The following is a 16,854-nucleotide window of genomic DNA, read 5'->3' as shown; positions in this document are numbered from 1 at the left end:
GCCCCTGGGCTGGGCATCAGGACACACGAGTGAGCCCAGCCGACCGCACCCCAGCCCCTGGGAGCAGACACCGTTTTGCCCAGAAGCACTGGAATCACGACACCCAGGCGGCAAAGGTGAGGGGGAAAGATGGTAAGGGCAACACCCAGGCTAACACGAGCTTGGAATCAACTAAGCGGGAGTAAAGGCCTGCGCCCACTGCCCAGGCCCTGGTGACGGTGACCAAGGGCGCCTCCCACTGCCCAGGCCCTGGTGAAGGTAACTGAGGGCTCCTCCCACCCAGGTCCTGGTAACAGTGACCAATGGCTCCCACTATCCAGGCCCCGGTGACGGTGACCGAGGGCTCCCCCTGCCCAAGCCCCAGTGACAGTGACCGAGGGCTCCCCCTGCCCACGCCCCAGTGACGGTGACCGAGGGCTCCCCCTGCCCAGGCCCCGGTGACGGTGACCGAGGGCTCCCACTGCCCAGGCCCCGGTGACGGTGACCGAGGGCTCCCCCTGCCCAGGCCCCGGTGACGGTGACCGAGGGCTCCCCCTGCCCAGGCTCCGGTGACAGTGACCGAGGGTTCCCCCTGCCCAGGCCCCGGTGACGGTGACCTAGTGCTCCCCCTGCCCAGGCCCCAGTGATGGTGACTGGGTCTCTCACTGCCCCAGGCCTTGCCCCTCCTTCCTTTGGCCTCAAAAGGCCAAATCATCTGGTCACACAGTCAACGCCCCTTCCTCCTAGGGAAGGAAAACTGCCCATCCTAAGACTCCCGAGGTCCAGGCTAAACCTCCACAGCCCCAGGGGCTCCTCCTGCCTCCACTCCTTCCACGCGACTCTATGTGGAGCTGCCGCTGACTGGCCTCTTAACCACAGGCTGCAGGGGACCAGCAATGGGGCAGTCCCCTTGCTCATCCCACAGCATGGGGTTGGGGAGGGACATGGTGGGGAGGAAGTACTTTTTAAATATTAATGAAAATGGCCTAGACACCAGGAATACATTCTCTATCCAAAAAGGCTACTCTCTCAAAGCCATGAAACCCAGTCACATTTCAGCCACATCCCACACTGTCTAGGCTGCACCAATGACCGTTCCAGGCATCCCAAGACAAGGCTGGACTGGACGGACAGAGAGCAGGGACCTGCAAGCAGAACACAGGGCACCTTGACTTTCCTCTGGTCGGTGGCCATGGTCCCATCGGTCACCAGGCCGGAGCCCAGCGCGTGCTCCAGGAAGCGGCCCAGCTTCTCAGCGTCATGGCCTGCGTTGGAGCCTGAAGTCTCGATGAGGACGTAAAACGGACTCTCTGGAAGTGAGCAAGGAAGGCAGAGTGAGCAGAGGCTCCAGCTGCCAGGGCAAGAATCAGGGCTGCTCGGGCAGAACAGCTGTAATAGCAACCACTGATCTTTCGTGGCCAAGAAGGACCGAGGCAGCCTGCGGAGCACACAGCTCTCTGGTTAAGCTGACTTTCAGAAGGTTTAAAAAGTCGTCTTTGGCCGGGCACGGTGGCTCACACCTGTAATCCCAGCACTTTGGGAGGCCGAGGTGGGTGGCTCACCTGAGGTCACGAGTTCGAGACCAGCCTGGACAACACGGCAAAACCCTGTCTGTACTAAAAATACAAAAATTAGCTGAGTGTGGTGGCAGGTGCCCGTAATCCCAGCTACTCAGGAGGCTGAGGCAGAAGAATCGTTTGAACCCGGGAGGTGGAAGCTGCTGAGGCAGGAGAATCGTTTGAACCCGGGAGGTGGAGGCTGCAGTGAGCCAAGATCGTGACATTGCACTCCAGCCTAGGCCACAGTGCAAAACTCCATCCCCCAACAACAAAAAATTACTGGCTTTTTTCCCAGCATAAAAGAAAACCATGCTTACAGAAAGCAACATGGGAAAACAAAGAAAAGTACAAATGGAAAGAAAGTCTCCCAGCTCACCAAAAATAGCCACTTAGTTCCTTCCCGTCCTTCCTGCAGAAGATCAGGAAATCTGTGTAACTACAAACCTTACACAGGACCAGGGCAGCCTGTTCTTTGTCCTAAATATGTTAAGAGCAGCTTTCTTACACATGAGCCCAACGGCCACTCCATGCTCCACCCAGGGACCCCCCACCCGCCCGCCCGGGGACCCCCCGCCCACCCGGGGTCTCTGAGCCGTCCCATGTGTCCAGACGTGCAGAAGGAGCTGCAGGACCAGCTGCCCCCTGTGTGGGGGGTCAGTACCTTGCACCGGGCTGGCCAGGTGGAGATGGCGCCCGACCAGCTGCATGCACACAGCATCCATGAACTCGAATGCAGACAGGATCTCGCCCAGCATCCCCTTGCAGGTGCTGAAGGTCTGCAGAACCTCAGCAAAGCCTGGGCAGCCTGAAACGGGTCACAGCATGTCAAGCACCGCACGGAGCCAAACCCAGCCCACCCAAGTCCCCCTTCAAAGCAGCAACATCAGCCCGACTCATGTGGGTGGGTGAGCTGGGCAGCCACGAGGAGCACGAGGACTGGCACTGCAACAAACAGCCCAGGGTTCGCCTGGCAGGTGCACGCCTGGTGTTACCACCAGCATCAGATCGGGAGGGGTAGGTGCACGCCTAGTGTCACCACCAGCATCAGATCAGGAGAAGGTGCACGCCTGGTGTCACCACCAGCATCAGATCAGGAGGGGCAGGCGCACGCCTGGTGTCACCACCAGCATCAGATCAGGAGGGGCAGGCACACGCCTGGTGTCACCACCAGCATCAGATCAGGAGGGGCAGGCACACGCCTGGTGTCACCACCAGCATCAGATCAGGAGGGGCAGGTGCATGCCTGGTGTCACCACCAGCATCAGATCAGGAGGGGAAGGCGCCGAAGAACCACACAGCACCTGAGACAGCAGTGGGACTCAGAGGGGGCGTACCTTGGGAATTCTGCAAACACAGAGCCAGCAACAGGCAGCCTTTGGGAATGGCTGCATTTCTCTTAACACAATCAGCACTCAGGTCTTCCCTGCACTCAGGACCTCATCCAACAGGCGTGTTAGTGCTCCAGGGTTGGTGGGGGCTACCAGTGAGGCCGCTGCCCTGGAGAAGCCGACCCTCAAGGGCAAAGACGGAAAGGAACTGAGTGGAGATGTCTACAGGCGGGCAGCCCCAGAGACGCTGCAGGAGGGGGCCCGTGCCCACCTTTCAGGGCGAGACAGGGAGGCAATACAAAGGCACGTGGATATCAGAGAAGAATTTTCCAGAGAGAAGGTCTCACAAGCACAGAGGCTGGGGGCAGACACCTGCACTGGGTGACACAGGAGCACCTCAAGGCCTGTGACCCGAGCACCATGTCGGGGTGTGGCTGCAGACGTGTAGAGGGCCGGGGTGTGGGAGGTGGTGGTGGTGCTGGAGGGTCTGGCGGTGGGGACTCGGCATCTTGCTCAGAGTGGGCAGGAATCCCCAGGAAGTGGGACAAGAGTGCCTCGTCGGAAGTCGCCCCAGCTGCAGGACAGCAGGAGCCAGGGCTGACCGGGGCCCTGGAGAGCTGGACCGAGCCCACGAGCACGAGGGACACCAGGGCCATCCTCACAGGGCCTGTTCTACCCAGCTTAGATGTGGGTGTGGTACGAAGAGGCGAGTGACTCCTATCTGAGACCTGGAGTGCGAAGAGCAGGATGCGGCAGCCGGGCTGGCCTCGGGCTCCCAGGACCACAGGCGGGCGGCACACAGGTGACTGCAGTTGGAGTGGGATCAGAGCAGAACACAGAAAACGTGGATGAAGAGGAACCAGTGATGACGGCACCGCCGCCCAGAGAGTAAGTCGGCAGAAGCAGTCAGGGCTGCCCCAGCCGTTCCGGGGTCAGGGGGTGAGGAGCCCCACTGGGAGCTGAAGGTGGAGGGTGGGGAGGAGGCGGTGTGGGGGCAGCATCACAGGCCAGGCTTGTGCCGGAGGCAATGGGCGAGAGGGGCAATGAGAACTGACGGCTGGGTTGGCTGTGGGAGGACAGTGGCAGCCATGGTGGGAGGGGCGCCAGTGAAGCGGGGCAAGGCCTGATTAGGGCAGATCCAGGAGAAGGGGCCTCCACCTAGCAGCAACGGGCTAGGCCACGTGACCCAGTGCCCAGTGACAACACCACAAATGCTGGGCCAAAAAACACCAAAGAAAAACGCTGAAGAGGCCAGGCGCAGTGGCTCACACCTGTAATCCCAGCACTTTGGGAGGCCGAGGCGGGCAGATCACTTGAGGTCAGGAGTCGCAGACCAGCCTGGCCAACATGGCGAAACCCTGTCTCTACTAAAAATACAAAAGTTAGCTGGGCGTGGTGGTGGGCGCCTGTAATCCCAGCTACTTGGGAGGCTGAGGCAGGAGAATCACTTGAACCAGGAGGCGGAGGTTTCAGTGAGCCAAGATTGTGCCACTGCACTCCAGCCTGGGCGACAAGAGTGAGACTCTGTCTCAAAAACAAAAACAAAAAAACGCTGAAGAGCATCAAGAGCGAGGGAAGAGCCTGACCTGGGGGCTGAGTAGCACCAAGTCAATGCTCTTGGCCAACAGCCCTTGCCCGGCTAGCAGGTTTGGCCTCAAGCTTCCCAGCCTACCCAGAGTGAGGAATCCAGGAGACCCCCACAGGGCCACATCTTAGGAGTCAGGGCCAGAAGCAAGCCTGTCTCAACCAGCTTGCCCCGAAGACTGCAGGGGAAATGGCTGAACAGAATGAGAAAAAAGCAGAATGGAGCCCAATGCAGGCGCTCACGCCTGTAGCCCCAGCACTTTGGGAGGCCAAGGCAGGAGAACTGTTTGAGCTCAGGAGTTCAAGACCAGCCTGGGCATCATGGGAGACCCTGTCTCTATAAAACGATTTTAAAAATGTAGCCAGGTATGGTGGTACACACCTGGTCCCAGCTACTTGGGAGGCAGGAGAATCCCTTCAGCGCAGGAGGTCAAGGCTGCAGTGAGCCACGACTGCACCACTGCACTCCAGCCTGGATGACAGAGCGAGACCTTGTCTCTCAAAAAAATACAGAAGAATAATGTAAAAAAAAAAAAAAAAACCACTCTCCTGATAAATCATGACCATGGATCAGCCCTACACAGCCCTACACTGACTTGCTACCTGGGAGGTTCACAGAATTTCATCCTGTGAACTTGGTCACTCTCAGGCTGAACAGACCCAAAGTCACCTAGCAAAAGCAAAAGCAAACCCTCTCTGGAGGAAGGTACCTCGTCTTTGGCATCTAGGAACCCCTACAAATAATTCTTCAAACATAATGAGCTGCACACTGCCACAGACAGCCAAGCACACAAGAAACTAAGGAGCCAGGAGCATGAACCAGCAGAAACAACAGACACTAAAAACAGACCACACAGGCTGGGTGCAGCGGCTCAGGCTCACACCTATAACCCCCGCACTGTAGGAGGCCACGGTGGGAGGATCGTTTGAGCCCAGGAGTTACGTAATGAGACCCTGTTTCTACATACAAAAATTTTTTAATTACCTAGGCATGGTGGTGTGCACCTGTAATCCCAGCTACTCAAGAGGATGGCTTGAACCCAGGGGCTATGATCACACCACTGCACTTCAGCTTGGGCAACAGAGTGAGACCTTGTCTCTAAAAAAAACTTTCACCGACTACACAGACTTGAAAAAATGGAATTGCCTGATTATAAAACATCACAAAAAATTATTCAAAGTATTTTTTTTTTTGAGACAGAGTCTTGCTCTGTCACCCAGGCTGGAGTGCAATAGCATGATCTCAGCCCACTGTAACCTCTGCCTTACGGTTTGAAGCAATTCTCCTGCCTCAGCCTCCCAAGTAGCTGGGATTACAGGCGTCCACCACCATGCCCGGCTAATTTTTGTATTTTTAGTAGAGATGGGGTTTCACCTTGTTGACCAGGCTGGTCTCAAACTCCTGACCTCGTGATCCGCCTGCCTCAGCCTCCCAAAGTGCTGGGATTACAGGTGTGAGCCACTGTACCCAGCCTAATTTTTGTACTTTTAGTAGAGACAGGGTTTCATCATGTTGGCCAGACTGGTCTCAAACTCCTGACCTCAAATGACCCCCCCGCCTTGGCCTCCCAAAGTGCTGGGATTATAGACGTCAAACTATGTTTAAAGACACAGATGGTGAGCTTGAGAATACCTAGAATAGAAAACTATAAAAAGTAACATTGCAGATTTGACAAAAATAACAAAACTTTTAGAAATAAAAACTTTCATAATCAAAATGTAAAACTCAATGGACGGAGGGAACCACTCATGGAGGGGTTCAGCAGCAAATAAAACACAGCAGAAGAGGGCATTCGTGAACTGGAAGACAGATGAGAAGAAATCGCACAGAACGCAGCACAGAGAGACACGATGATGACAATATGGAGGGGAGATTAAGAGACACAGAAGACGGACTGAGACATTCTATCCTGAATCACAGTCCCAAAAGGAGAGGAAAACACAGACGATATCTGAAGCAATAATGGCTAAGAATTTCTAGAACTGGTAAAAGATACCAAGCCACAGGTTTAAGAAATTCAGTAATTCCAAGGAGATGAAAAAGAACGTACACACACACACCACACACTGAAAACTTTAGAAGATCAGAAAGAATGATCTTTAAGTGGCCCAAGGGGGGCCGGGAGAGAGGCAGAATCCCTTCACAGCAGCAGCTACCGATAGCAAAGTTCCCAACAGCGAGGAGGCCAGAGGACAGCGGGTCAGCATTTCCACCGGGATAAAAGAAAACAAACAACAGCCTGAAGCCATACGCCTGCGGAGAAGAGCCTTCAAGAATGAGGATGAAATAAAGGTATTTTCAGACACACCAGAAGTGAGGAAGTGGTCACCAGGAGACCTTTACTGCAGGAAATGAACGAGGATATGTTCGCAACATAATCCCAAACGGAAGATCGGACGCAAGAGAGTGGAGGGCAGAGAAAGTGGCCATAAAGTAATAATCCTGGTGAGACTGCTTAAAATACGGAACACACATCACAACAATAAGATGTAAGTGGCTGAAGGAACAAGCACGCAGAGTCTCAGCATCCTCCAGGGCTGCCCAAGCTTCCGGCAGCTCAAGACACCGAACTGGGAGTTGGTGAGCTAGACCCGCCACCTCCCGCGCGAAGGCTGCCGGGCTGTGCGACTTCTGAACTCCCGAGGAGGAAATGCTGGATAAACCCGCCCGAGTCAAACGAAGCAAGAAAGGAGCCGAAGGCAGGTCCCGGGAGAACCGAAGAAGTGGCTGTGAGTGAAGCAGGCCTGTGGAGACACGGCAGCAGGCAGGTCTGCTGAGACCCCCAGTCTGGGCTGACTGGGGAAGCCCCCCATTACAGGAGGGAATTCTTTATCCCCACGGTAACTAAGAGTGGTGTCCTGAACTGATGCCAAATGACAGCATGTCCCTCCATCTTACTCCACAAGCTACTCAACCAACACGACGGGGTGAATGAGGCAACACAAGCCTGTTTTGTTATGAAATGAAGTGTCCTCTGACCAGAGACAGAGAGAGGCCTCACTCCACACCTTTACCCATGACCACCAGGAAGGCCAGGTCCTGGATTCCTGATTCCTTTGGAAGCAGAGATGTCAGGAGACACGGGAACCGACTGTCCTTGGGGGGGTCCCTCCATCCCCTTCCTCACACCAACAGCGGCACCATCAGAGCAGACGCTCGAGCCCAACCACCCATCTCAAGGCACACATCGAGGAAGCCCACCGAGGAAAGCCACGTTCACAGCCCTGGGCTTGGGTGGACACAAGATGGACACCGCGGTGATGATCCCCAAAGTGCCCTCTGACCCGATGAACAGCTGCTTCAGGTCATAGCCCGTGTTGTCCTTCCTCAGGGAGGTCAGGCAGTCCAGGACAGTGCCGTCAGCCAGGACCTGGGGGCGAAGAGAAGCACGTTCACCCACCTGCCAGCCTCCTGACAAGACGTCGGTCGCCTCCGGGGCCAGGTGTCACTTCTGCAGCAGCCTGAGGTCATGCCAAGAGGCTGAAGGATGGACTTTCTTCCCGTACGAGTGACACCCTCCACACACAGCAGCTCACTGCCCAGGGGGCACGCCCGGGGTCGGGGGCAGTGGGGAGGCTCCCTGGGAGTGGGGCATGAGCCCAGTGAGCCCAGCCCAGGACCCAGCCACCTCCGGACCCACCAGCCATAAGGCATCAAAGCTCCCGAGCTGTGGGCCTCTCCGAGTCCTGTGTGCTGGTACTGTGAGTCGGAGGCCTATACAGCTCGTGAGTGCAAAAAAGTAATTTACAATAAAGATAATCAGTGGCTGGCCAGAAAAAAAAGCTACTGGAGCGTCATAATTTACTGGATGGCACCAAAGCATGGTTTTGTGTTTGCTTCGTCCACTTGGGTAAACAGGACAGAGAGCTCTGCCTGTGACACTCAGCTGGTGAGGGTGCGGGTAAACAGAGGGGCCCTGGAGGAACAGTGGGCAGCAGAAGGTCACGAAGCTGACCCTGGATGAGCCTTCCTTCACACCCGGCTCCCGGAAGCCCGCCACTGCCGGGGCGGTGTCCCCTGTAACTGCATCCTCTCTGTGTGGCCCCGAGGCAGTGGACACAAAATCACCCTCTCGTGGGAGGACAGGGCAGGGCCAGGCCTCCCTCAGGATGGGGGTGTATGTAGCCCGCACATCCTTGAGGGGCCCAGGGCCAGGAACCAAGACCTCCCACCCCGAGGGGCCCCATGAACCTGTGCCACCGCGTGGGCCCATGAGAGCCATGAGAGGACACCCCGCAGCGACCTCTGCACCAAGCGGCTGCCCCAGCTCACCACTTCCAGGCCCAGGACAGTCCCATGCAGTGAGCCATATCGAAGAAACCGCAGGCCTCCGGCGTTGGTTGCCACGTTTCCCCCGATGTGGCAGCTGCCCTTGGCTCCTAAGTCCAGCGGCATGATGAAGTCCCGTTCCTCCACATACCGGCTCAGCTCCTCCAGGACACAGCCCGCCTGGCAAACCAGAATTCCTGCAGAGAGTGACCAGGCTGCCGCAGCACTCAGCTTCCAGTGGGCCCCCGGGCCGGTGAGTCCCAACCCCCATCTTGCACAGGCAAGCCACCCAGAAGGAACATCAGCCTCAGCGCCAGGGCTGAGGAGAAGAGGCACCCCCACATCACTGGCCCAAGGACGAAAACATCTGGGCCTCACAGGACCTTTATGATTATGGTGGCACAAAAGAAAAATGGGTAACATGAAAAGAGAGGAAAAAACTTCCCACCCCCACACACGCTCGTGGAAAGGAGTAGAAGAGGGAAGATTCTCAGCTGGGGCTGATCCTGCCCTGGGCATGTGGGACAATGCCTGGGCTGGGGGTGCCATGGGCACCTTGTAGGCGGAGGCCAGGGATGCTGCTCAACACCCTACAGTGCAGGCGCCCGACCACAGAGTCTCAACACCCTACAGTGCAGGTGCCCGACCACAGAGTGACCGGGGCCTGGAGCCCGGCCTTGCGGGGAGAGGCCCAGCTCCAGAGCAGGACCCTGGCGCCCTGGGTCAGGATCCCCTCACGCCCGCCACGCCCTGGCGCCCTGAGTCAGGGTCCCCTCACGCCTGCCACGCCCTGGTGCCCTGGGTCAGGATCCGCTCACGCCTGCCACGCCCTGGCGCCCTGGGTCAGGATCCCCTCACGCCTGCCACGCCCTGGCGCCCTGGGTCAGGATCCCCTCACGCCTGCCACGCCCTGGCGCCCTGGGTCAGGATCCCCTCACGCCTGCCACGCCCTGGCACCCTGGGTCAGGATCCCCTCACGCCTGCCACGCCCTGGCACCCTGGGTCAGGATCCCCGCACACATGCCACTCTGCACCTCACACACCTCTAGAACAGGATGGAGTCGGAAGGGACCAGGATGACAAGCCCTCACCAGCACGCATGTCTGGAGGGGCCGGGCGAGGTGGGGCTAGGCGGCCAGGCTACAGACGCTGGTTCTTTCCCCAGTGCCGGCCCTAACTCATTCACCCACCCAAGCACCCCACAGTTGCAGACGCTGGCAAGGAAGAACTCCACCAGCACCAGGAGGGACTCCTGGGCCCCGACGGGTGGCACAGGCTTACCAGACACGCTGTGGAAGCTGAGGACCCGGTTCATGCGGGCAGTGGAGAGGATGATCTCGTCAAAGACGGGGATGCTGCCACCCACCATGCCTGTGTTGCCCCCCTGTGGGTTCACGGCCAGGTTCCTCTCGTGGCAGTGCCTGGGATGAGGACAGGAGGGACGTTGGGGCTCTGTCCCCACCCCTACGCCACCATCCCCAAGGACACGCCGCAGGACCAGTGCCTGACCCCAAATCCTGATTACCCTGCCCTGCCTGCAGCCTCAGCGGGGGCTCCTCCCAAGCCCACGCATGTGAGGGATTCTGAGGAAGGACAGAGGCCAATCCGAAAGCTGTGCACAGGGAGACGGAAGTGGAGGCCCCGATTCTGATGTCCTACAAGGCTTCCCTCAAAGGACAGAACGTCCTACACGCCCGGCTCCCGTCCTTCCCGTTCACACTGTGCTCACAAAGGGTCCAGCTCAGGGTTCCTCGACCGCACTGCCCCCACTCCCTTCCACCCTCCGCCTGCATCTCCCCACCCTCGGCCCATTATTCCCCAGACGTGTACCCAAGGATACCTCCCTCCTAACCAGCCTGCACCTTTGCAAAGCCCCAAAGCCTAGAGCACACCCAGTGGCTAGGGGTTTGGAGAAACCAAAGTTCCGTGCCCTGGGGAGAGGAATCTGCCCACGTACATGAAATAAACCCTGGAGACAGCAAGCCCCATACAAGAAGTAAACCCTGGAGACAGCAAGCCCCATACATGAAGTAAACCCTGGAGACAGCAAGCCCCATACATGAAGTAAACCCTGGAGGCAGCAAGCCCCACAGATGAAGTAAACCCTGGAGGCAGCAAGCCCCATACATGAAATAAACCCTGGAGGCAGCAAGCCCCACACATGAAATAAACCCTGGAGACAGCAAGCCACACACATGAAGTAAACCCTGGAGGAAGCAAGCCCCACACATGAAATAAACCCTGGAAACAGCAAGCCCCATACATGAAATAAACCCTGGAGACAGCAAGCCCCACACATGAAGTAAACCCTGGAGGAAGCAAGCCCCACACATGAAGTAAACCCTGGAGACAGCAAGCCCCACACATGAAATAAACCCTGGAGACAGCAAGCCCCACACATGAAGTAAACCCTGGAGACAGCAAGCCCCATACATGAAATAAACCCTGGAGACAGCAAGCCCCACACATGAAGTAAACCCTGGAGGAAGCAAGCCCCACACATGAAGTAAACCCTGGAGACAGCAAGCCCCACACATGAAATAAACCCTGGAGACAGCAAGCCCCACACATGAAATAAACCCTGGAGACAGCAAGCCCCACACATGAAGTAAACCCTGGAGACAGCAAGCCCCACACATGAAATAAACCCTGGAGACAGCAAGCCCCATACATGAAATAAACCCTGGAGGCAGCAAGCCCCACACATGAAGTAAACCCTGGAGGCAGCAAGCCCCACACATGAAGTAAACCCTGGAGGCAGCAAGCCCCACACAGGAAATAAACCCTGGAGACAGCAAGCCCCACACATGAAGTAAACCCTGGAGACAGCAAGCCCCACACATGAAATAAACCCTGGAGACAGCAAGCCCCACACAGGAAATAAACCCTGGAGACAGCAAGCCCCACACATGAAATAAACCCTGGAGACAGCAAGCCCCACACATGAAATAAACCCTGGAGACAGCAAGCCCCACACATGAAATAAACCCTGGAGACAGCAAGCCCCACACATGAAATAAACCCTGGAGACAGCAAGCCCCACACAGGAAATAAACCCTGGAGACAGCAAGCCCCACACATGAAGTAAACCCTGGAGGCAGCAAGCCCCACACATGAAGTAAACCCTGGAGACAGCAAGCCCCACACATGAAGTAAACCCTGGAGGCAGCAAGCCCCACACATGAAATAAACCCTGGAGACAGCAAGCCCTACACATGAAATAAACCCTGGAGACAGCAAGCCCCACACAGGAAATAAACCCTGGAGACAGCAAGCCCCACACATGAAGTAAACCCTGGAGACAGCAAGCCCCACACATGAAGTAAACCCTGGAGGCAGCAAGTCCCAGGGATGGAGTTTAACAGAGTAAGTGCACGTTGCCCCAAAGCACCTGCTGAGGATGATCTAAAGCACTGTCCACAATCATGGACACCCGGACACCAGTGCCACCCTGTAGTGTGTTCATGGGGGAGGAGCTTTGCTGTTACAGACAGTGCCAAGAAATGGGCATGGGCATTGCCAAATGGGGGGAAATGATTACACACCACAGATGCACTGAGATAGCACCGAAACACCACAGAACAAACACTGAGACACACAAACCAAGATGTCATCGGCTGGCTTCACACCGCGTCACCCCAGCTGCCCGCAGTCTCCATGAGGAAATGACCCACAGGCAACAGGGAAGGCTGGGGGAGCCGGGAGCCACCACCTCACCTGAGGATGTGGGACACCTCCTCTGACGTCCGTGGCCTCAGCAGCACCTTGCTACAGCCTGTGACAGGAAGGAGACCCTATGAGACAGCGTGGGGGGAGCTGCAGATCAGGCAAGTGGTCGCTCGCCCCAGAGAGCGAGCTTTTTTTTTTTGGAGACGGACTCTCACTCTGTTGCCCAGGCTGAAGTGCCACGATCCTGGCTCACTGCAACCTCTCCCTCCCAGGTTCAAGTGATTCTCCTGCCTCAGCCTCCCGAGTAGCTGGGATTATAGGCACCTGCCACCACACCTGGCTAATTTTTGTATTTTTAGTAGAGACAGAGTTTCACCACATTGGCCAGGCTGGTCTCCAACTCCTGACCTCGTGATCCGCCCGCTGCGGCCTCCCAAAGTGCTGGGATTACAGGCATGAGCCACCATGCCCAGCCCCCAGAGAGTGATCTTATTTGGGAAGCTGAGGAGGGAGAATCATCTGAGCCCAGGAGGTCGAGGCTGCAGTGAGCTATGATCGCAACACTGCACTCCAGCCTGGGTGACAGAGCAAGAAGCCATCTCAAAAAAACCAAAACTAGGTCCCACGTGGGAGGTGGTGGGCCGGGCACTGGGCACAGTGTGCAGAGGTGGGTGAGGCTGGGCCCATGGACGAGAGTCCCACAGGCCAGGCATTGGCAGCTCCGAGGTTGCCCACCCACTTGTGGTGAGGTCGGCTCGGTCCCACGGTAACGGGATGTCTGCAGGCTTCCCTCCTGCCACGCCACCACACTTCCTTTCGTGATGTGTGTGCACCTCACAAGCAGACGCTTGAGACTATGTGGACATCCTGTTGCTCCTCGCGCTTCACCCATTAACATCTTTGATTATCCTAGACCAAATCAGCCACTAGGATGGTTGCCAACTGATGATTTTCCTAAATCCATCCGTCCACCTACATTTCCTTTTATTTCTTTTGAAACGGGGTCTCACTCTGTCACCCAGTCTGGAGTACAGTGACACAATCACAGCTCACTGCAGCCTCAACCTCCTGGGCTCAAGCAATCCTCCTGCTTCAGCCTCCCAAGCAGTTGGGACTACAGGTGCCTGCCACCATGCCCGGCTAATTTTGATATTTTTAGTAGAAACAGGGTTTCGCCATGTTCCCCGGTCTGATCTTGAACTCATGGCCTCAAGCAATCCACCCACCTCAGCCTCCCTAAGGGCTGTGGTTACAGGCATGAGTCGCCGCGCCCGGCCTCTTAGCTGACTCTGCCACGAGGGAGGGCTTTCCCTTTGCTCCCACTGACGTGTTTATGTAGCTGCTTATTCACAGTGATGTGGGCTCTCGGCTTCTCACTTTATTCACTGGGCTATAAGTCTTGGCCGCCTTATTTGCTGAATGCCTGGATGTGACCAGTGGGAGCCCTCTGAGCTAGTTGGCCGGTGTTGCTAACCACTGCTGCCCCAAGTGAGCAGGCGTCTTTCTGCCTTTGGGTTTCCTTGAGACGACTTTCCCAGGTGATGGGGGCTGCAGAGAGGCAGCAGGTGCAGTCATGGGTGCCTGTCACCTCTTCGTGGAGCTCTGAGAACCAGGCTGTGGTGTCCACCTTGCTTTTCTGATCAGAAAGCCACTTATCTCTCTTTCATCAAATGAGCAATTTTTGCAGAGGGGCCTGCTGGGCACCTGGGCCTCGGCCCGACACTTCAGTGCAGCACCTGAGGGAACCCTGGCACCTGCGCTCACTGCGTCCCTGTCCCGAGTGGGCTCAGGAGCCCCAGGACTCATGGCAAAGCTTTCGACTCGGGCACACTTGTGACGCGCCTGTGGCAGGGTTCTCAACACAAACGTGAGTACCCCCCAAGAATGCAGGCCAGGCCGCGTTCCAGACACAGAATGAGGACAGAATTTCCCACTCCTGTGATGTTTACCTTCTAACGGGAAAGATGAAAAGGAGGGCTCCCTCCCGGTGGTCCAGTGTTAATGATGGGAGCCCCACAAAGACGGAGGGGGCCATGGGGGCAGAGCCGCCAGAGGTGACACAACGGCCCAGCCTGTTTTCACACCGCGAAGCTCCCACCTTCTCGCCAGTGCAGGCGTGCTCACTAAACGTCTGCAGCATCCATCCTGAGCAAATGGTCTAGATTTTTGAATATGATGCTTAATGAGTTTTCAGAAGTCTAGACAAGCTCTCTCTCCAAAAGCAAGCCACACGAAGGGATAATTCACCTAAAATTCAACAACTAAGCCTCACATCAGCAAACACCTACTGAGCAGACATTCAGGACCAAACCTGTAGACTCAAAGATGAGTGAAATTCACCCTCACCCTCACCAAACTTGGGGCAGCAGGACGCAGAGGAAGGTGCCCTCCCACAGGCGCACAGAGACACCGAGGGGCGGCCCTGCAGCAGGACAGGGTGTCCATGGCCACGGATTCCCAAAAAGGTGCTGATCAGAGAGAGGGGACCCAGGGGGATAGCCAGTTCTTGCCCAGTCAGGCTCAGGCAAGGCAGAGGAGAGGAAGAGTGTGGTCACCCCTCAATCTCAGTTACAGCTTCCTCCCCGCTCCTGCAAGCCCCGGGGGGGGGGGCCCTTGCCCACGAGGGCAGCAGCAGCATAGCCCAGGGTGCTGGACTCCGAGCAGGCTGGGAGCACGGGAACCCAAGCATTGTGCTCAACGCTCACGCTAGGTTCCTGCCCCACTTACCTGCACGGTGTTCTTGAGGCAGTGGCTCCAAGTCCCATTTTGTAGGGCAGGCACTGAGGGTCATCTGCCTAAGGCCACCCAGACAGCAGTGCTGAGCCAGGACTGGGGCCCGACTTAGCCAAGCCCAGGGTGGGCGTCCATCCTCACCTGCCTCCGGGGACAACATTCGTGAGCCCACAGGCCCTGGGCCATGGTGTGCACTCAGGGCAGCAGCTTGAGATCGCCCCAGAGGGGTCCTTACTTCGGGAGCAGGGTGAGGGTGGGGGCCCTTCCACTCAAGAGAGCTCCTACACAGTGACCATTGGTCCAGCGATTTCCAGTGACTCCCAGCCTTTCTACAGGGAAAGAGCTGCTTCCATTATCTGAGCCTAGACCCCAGTTCAACTTGCTAACTTTCTGAACTGTTTTAACATACACTGCACTCCCAGATTACACGGTCTGGAAACTTTCTGAGTGTTCTTAATAATTTCAATCTTCTACAAGGGCCAAGAAAAAAAGATAAAAACAATTCCAGATCTTCCCAATGACAGCACACCCTACGTTCAGCCCCAGGACCTGGTGCCAGTGCTACAGGTTTAAATATATCATTTTGTTGTAAATTAAGAGTCAACCAATTCTCTTCTACCTCGCTTTACTATTTTAGCACACAGACACATGCCACCACACCCAGCTAATTTTTAATTTTCTGTAGAGATAGAGTTTCACCATGTTGCTCAGGCTGGTCTTGAACTCCTGGGCTCAAGCGATCTCCCACAGAACTGGGTTATAGGCGTGTAACCCAGCTGTAGTCCCAGCTACTCAGGAGGCTGAGACAGGAAAATCGCTTGACCCCAGGAAGTGGAGGTTGCAGTAAGGGGAGATCGTGCCACTGCACTCCACCCTGAGTGACAGGGCAAGACTCCATCTCAAAAAAATAAATAAAAGAGAAAACTGGGCACTGTTACCAAAAGGAAGTGCCAGCCCCAGAGGCTGAGAAGTCCCTCATTCGTGCACAGACTTGTATGCCACTGGGCAGAAGTGCAGTGGGAGGAGAGGAGCAGGCATGGTTGGCCAGGAGCCCTGCATCTTACCTAATGGGCTCCAAAAAGATACGTCTGCTTCCCAATGCCCCAAGACCTGTGAATGGGACCTTATTTGAAAAAATGGGGCCGGGCGCGGTGGCTCACGCCTGTGATCCCAGCACTTTGGGAGGCCGAGGCAGGCAGATCACGAGGTCAGGAGATTGAGACCATCCTGGCTAACACGGTGAAACCCTGTCTCTACTAAAAATACAAAAAGAATGAGCCGGGCGTGGTGGCGGGCACCTGTAGTCCCAGCTACTCGGGAGGCGGAGGCAGGAGAATGGCGTGAAGCCAGGAGGCAGAGATTGCAGTGAGCCGAGATCACGCCACTGCACTCCAGCCTGGACGACAGAGCGAGACTCCGTCTCAAAAAAACAAAAGGAAAAACGGTCCAGCTAAGTGCAGTGGCTCATGCCTGTCATCTCAGCACTTTGGGAGGCCAATGTGAGTGGATCACCTGAAGTCAGGAGTTCGAGACCAGCCTGGTCAACATGGTAAAACCCCGTCTCTACTAAAAATACAAAAATTAGCCGGGCATGGTGGCAGGCACCTGTAATCCGTTACTTGGGAGGCTGAATTGCTTACACCCAGGAGGGGAAGGTCGCAGTGAGCCAAGATTGCACCATTGCACTCCAGCCTGGGCAAAAAGAGTGAGACTTCGTCTCAAAAAAAAAAAA

At 56.3% G+C, this 16,854-nt stretch overlaps 1 protein-coding gene across 17 annotated transcripts in view; it reads right to left on the bottom strand.

Moving 5' to 3' along the window:
- D2HGDH (D-2-hydroxyglutarate dehydrogenase) overlaps positions 1-16,854 on the bottom strand; it is a 33,128-nt gene that overhangs the window by 14,186 nt on the left and 2,088 nt on the right. For 8 of the 17 annotated variants that reach the window (XR_010129737.1, XR_010129738.1, XM_055380019.2 and 5 more), the window contains 7 exons: positions 15,117-15,263; positions 12,438-12,495; positions 10,002-10,141; positions 8,724-8,917; positions 7,653-7,821; positions 2,200-2,343; positions 1,147-1,289 (listed from right to left, as the gene is read on the bottom strand). Coding sequence is in view for 15 of the 17 variants with exons in the window: in XM_055380019.2 (XP_055235994.1) it covers positions 1,147-1,289; positions 2,200-2,343; positions 7,653-7,821; positions 8,724-8,917; positions 10,002-10,141; positions 12,438-12,495; positions 15,117-15,263 (995 nt within the window). In the remaining 2 variants the exon portion in view is untranslated. Of the gene's footprint in view, positions 1-1,146; positions 1,290-2,199; positions 2,344-7,652; positions 7,822-8,723; positions 8,918-10,001; positions 10,142-12,437; positions 12,515-14,338; positions 15,083-15,116; positions 15,264-16,854 lie in introns of those variants that run through there. The other 9 variants (XM_019022512.3, XM_019022514.3, XM_055380023.2 and 6 more) reach the window with 5 other exon arrangements.

This window comes from Gorilla gorilla, chromosome 11 (genome assembly GCF_029281585.2).
Source record: "Gorilla gorilla gorilla isolate KB3781 chromosome 11, NHGRI_mGorGor1-v2.1_pri, whole genome shotgun sequence".
Taxonomy (NCBI): Eukaryota; Metazoa; Chordata; class Mammalia; order Primates; family Hominidae; genus Gorilla; species Gorilla gorilla.
Note: the sequence above shows the minus strand (reverse complement) of the source record. Positions and strands in the feature narration are given on the sequence as shown.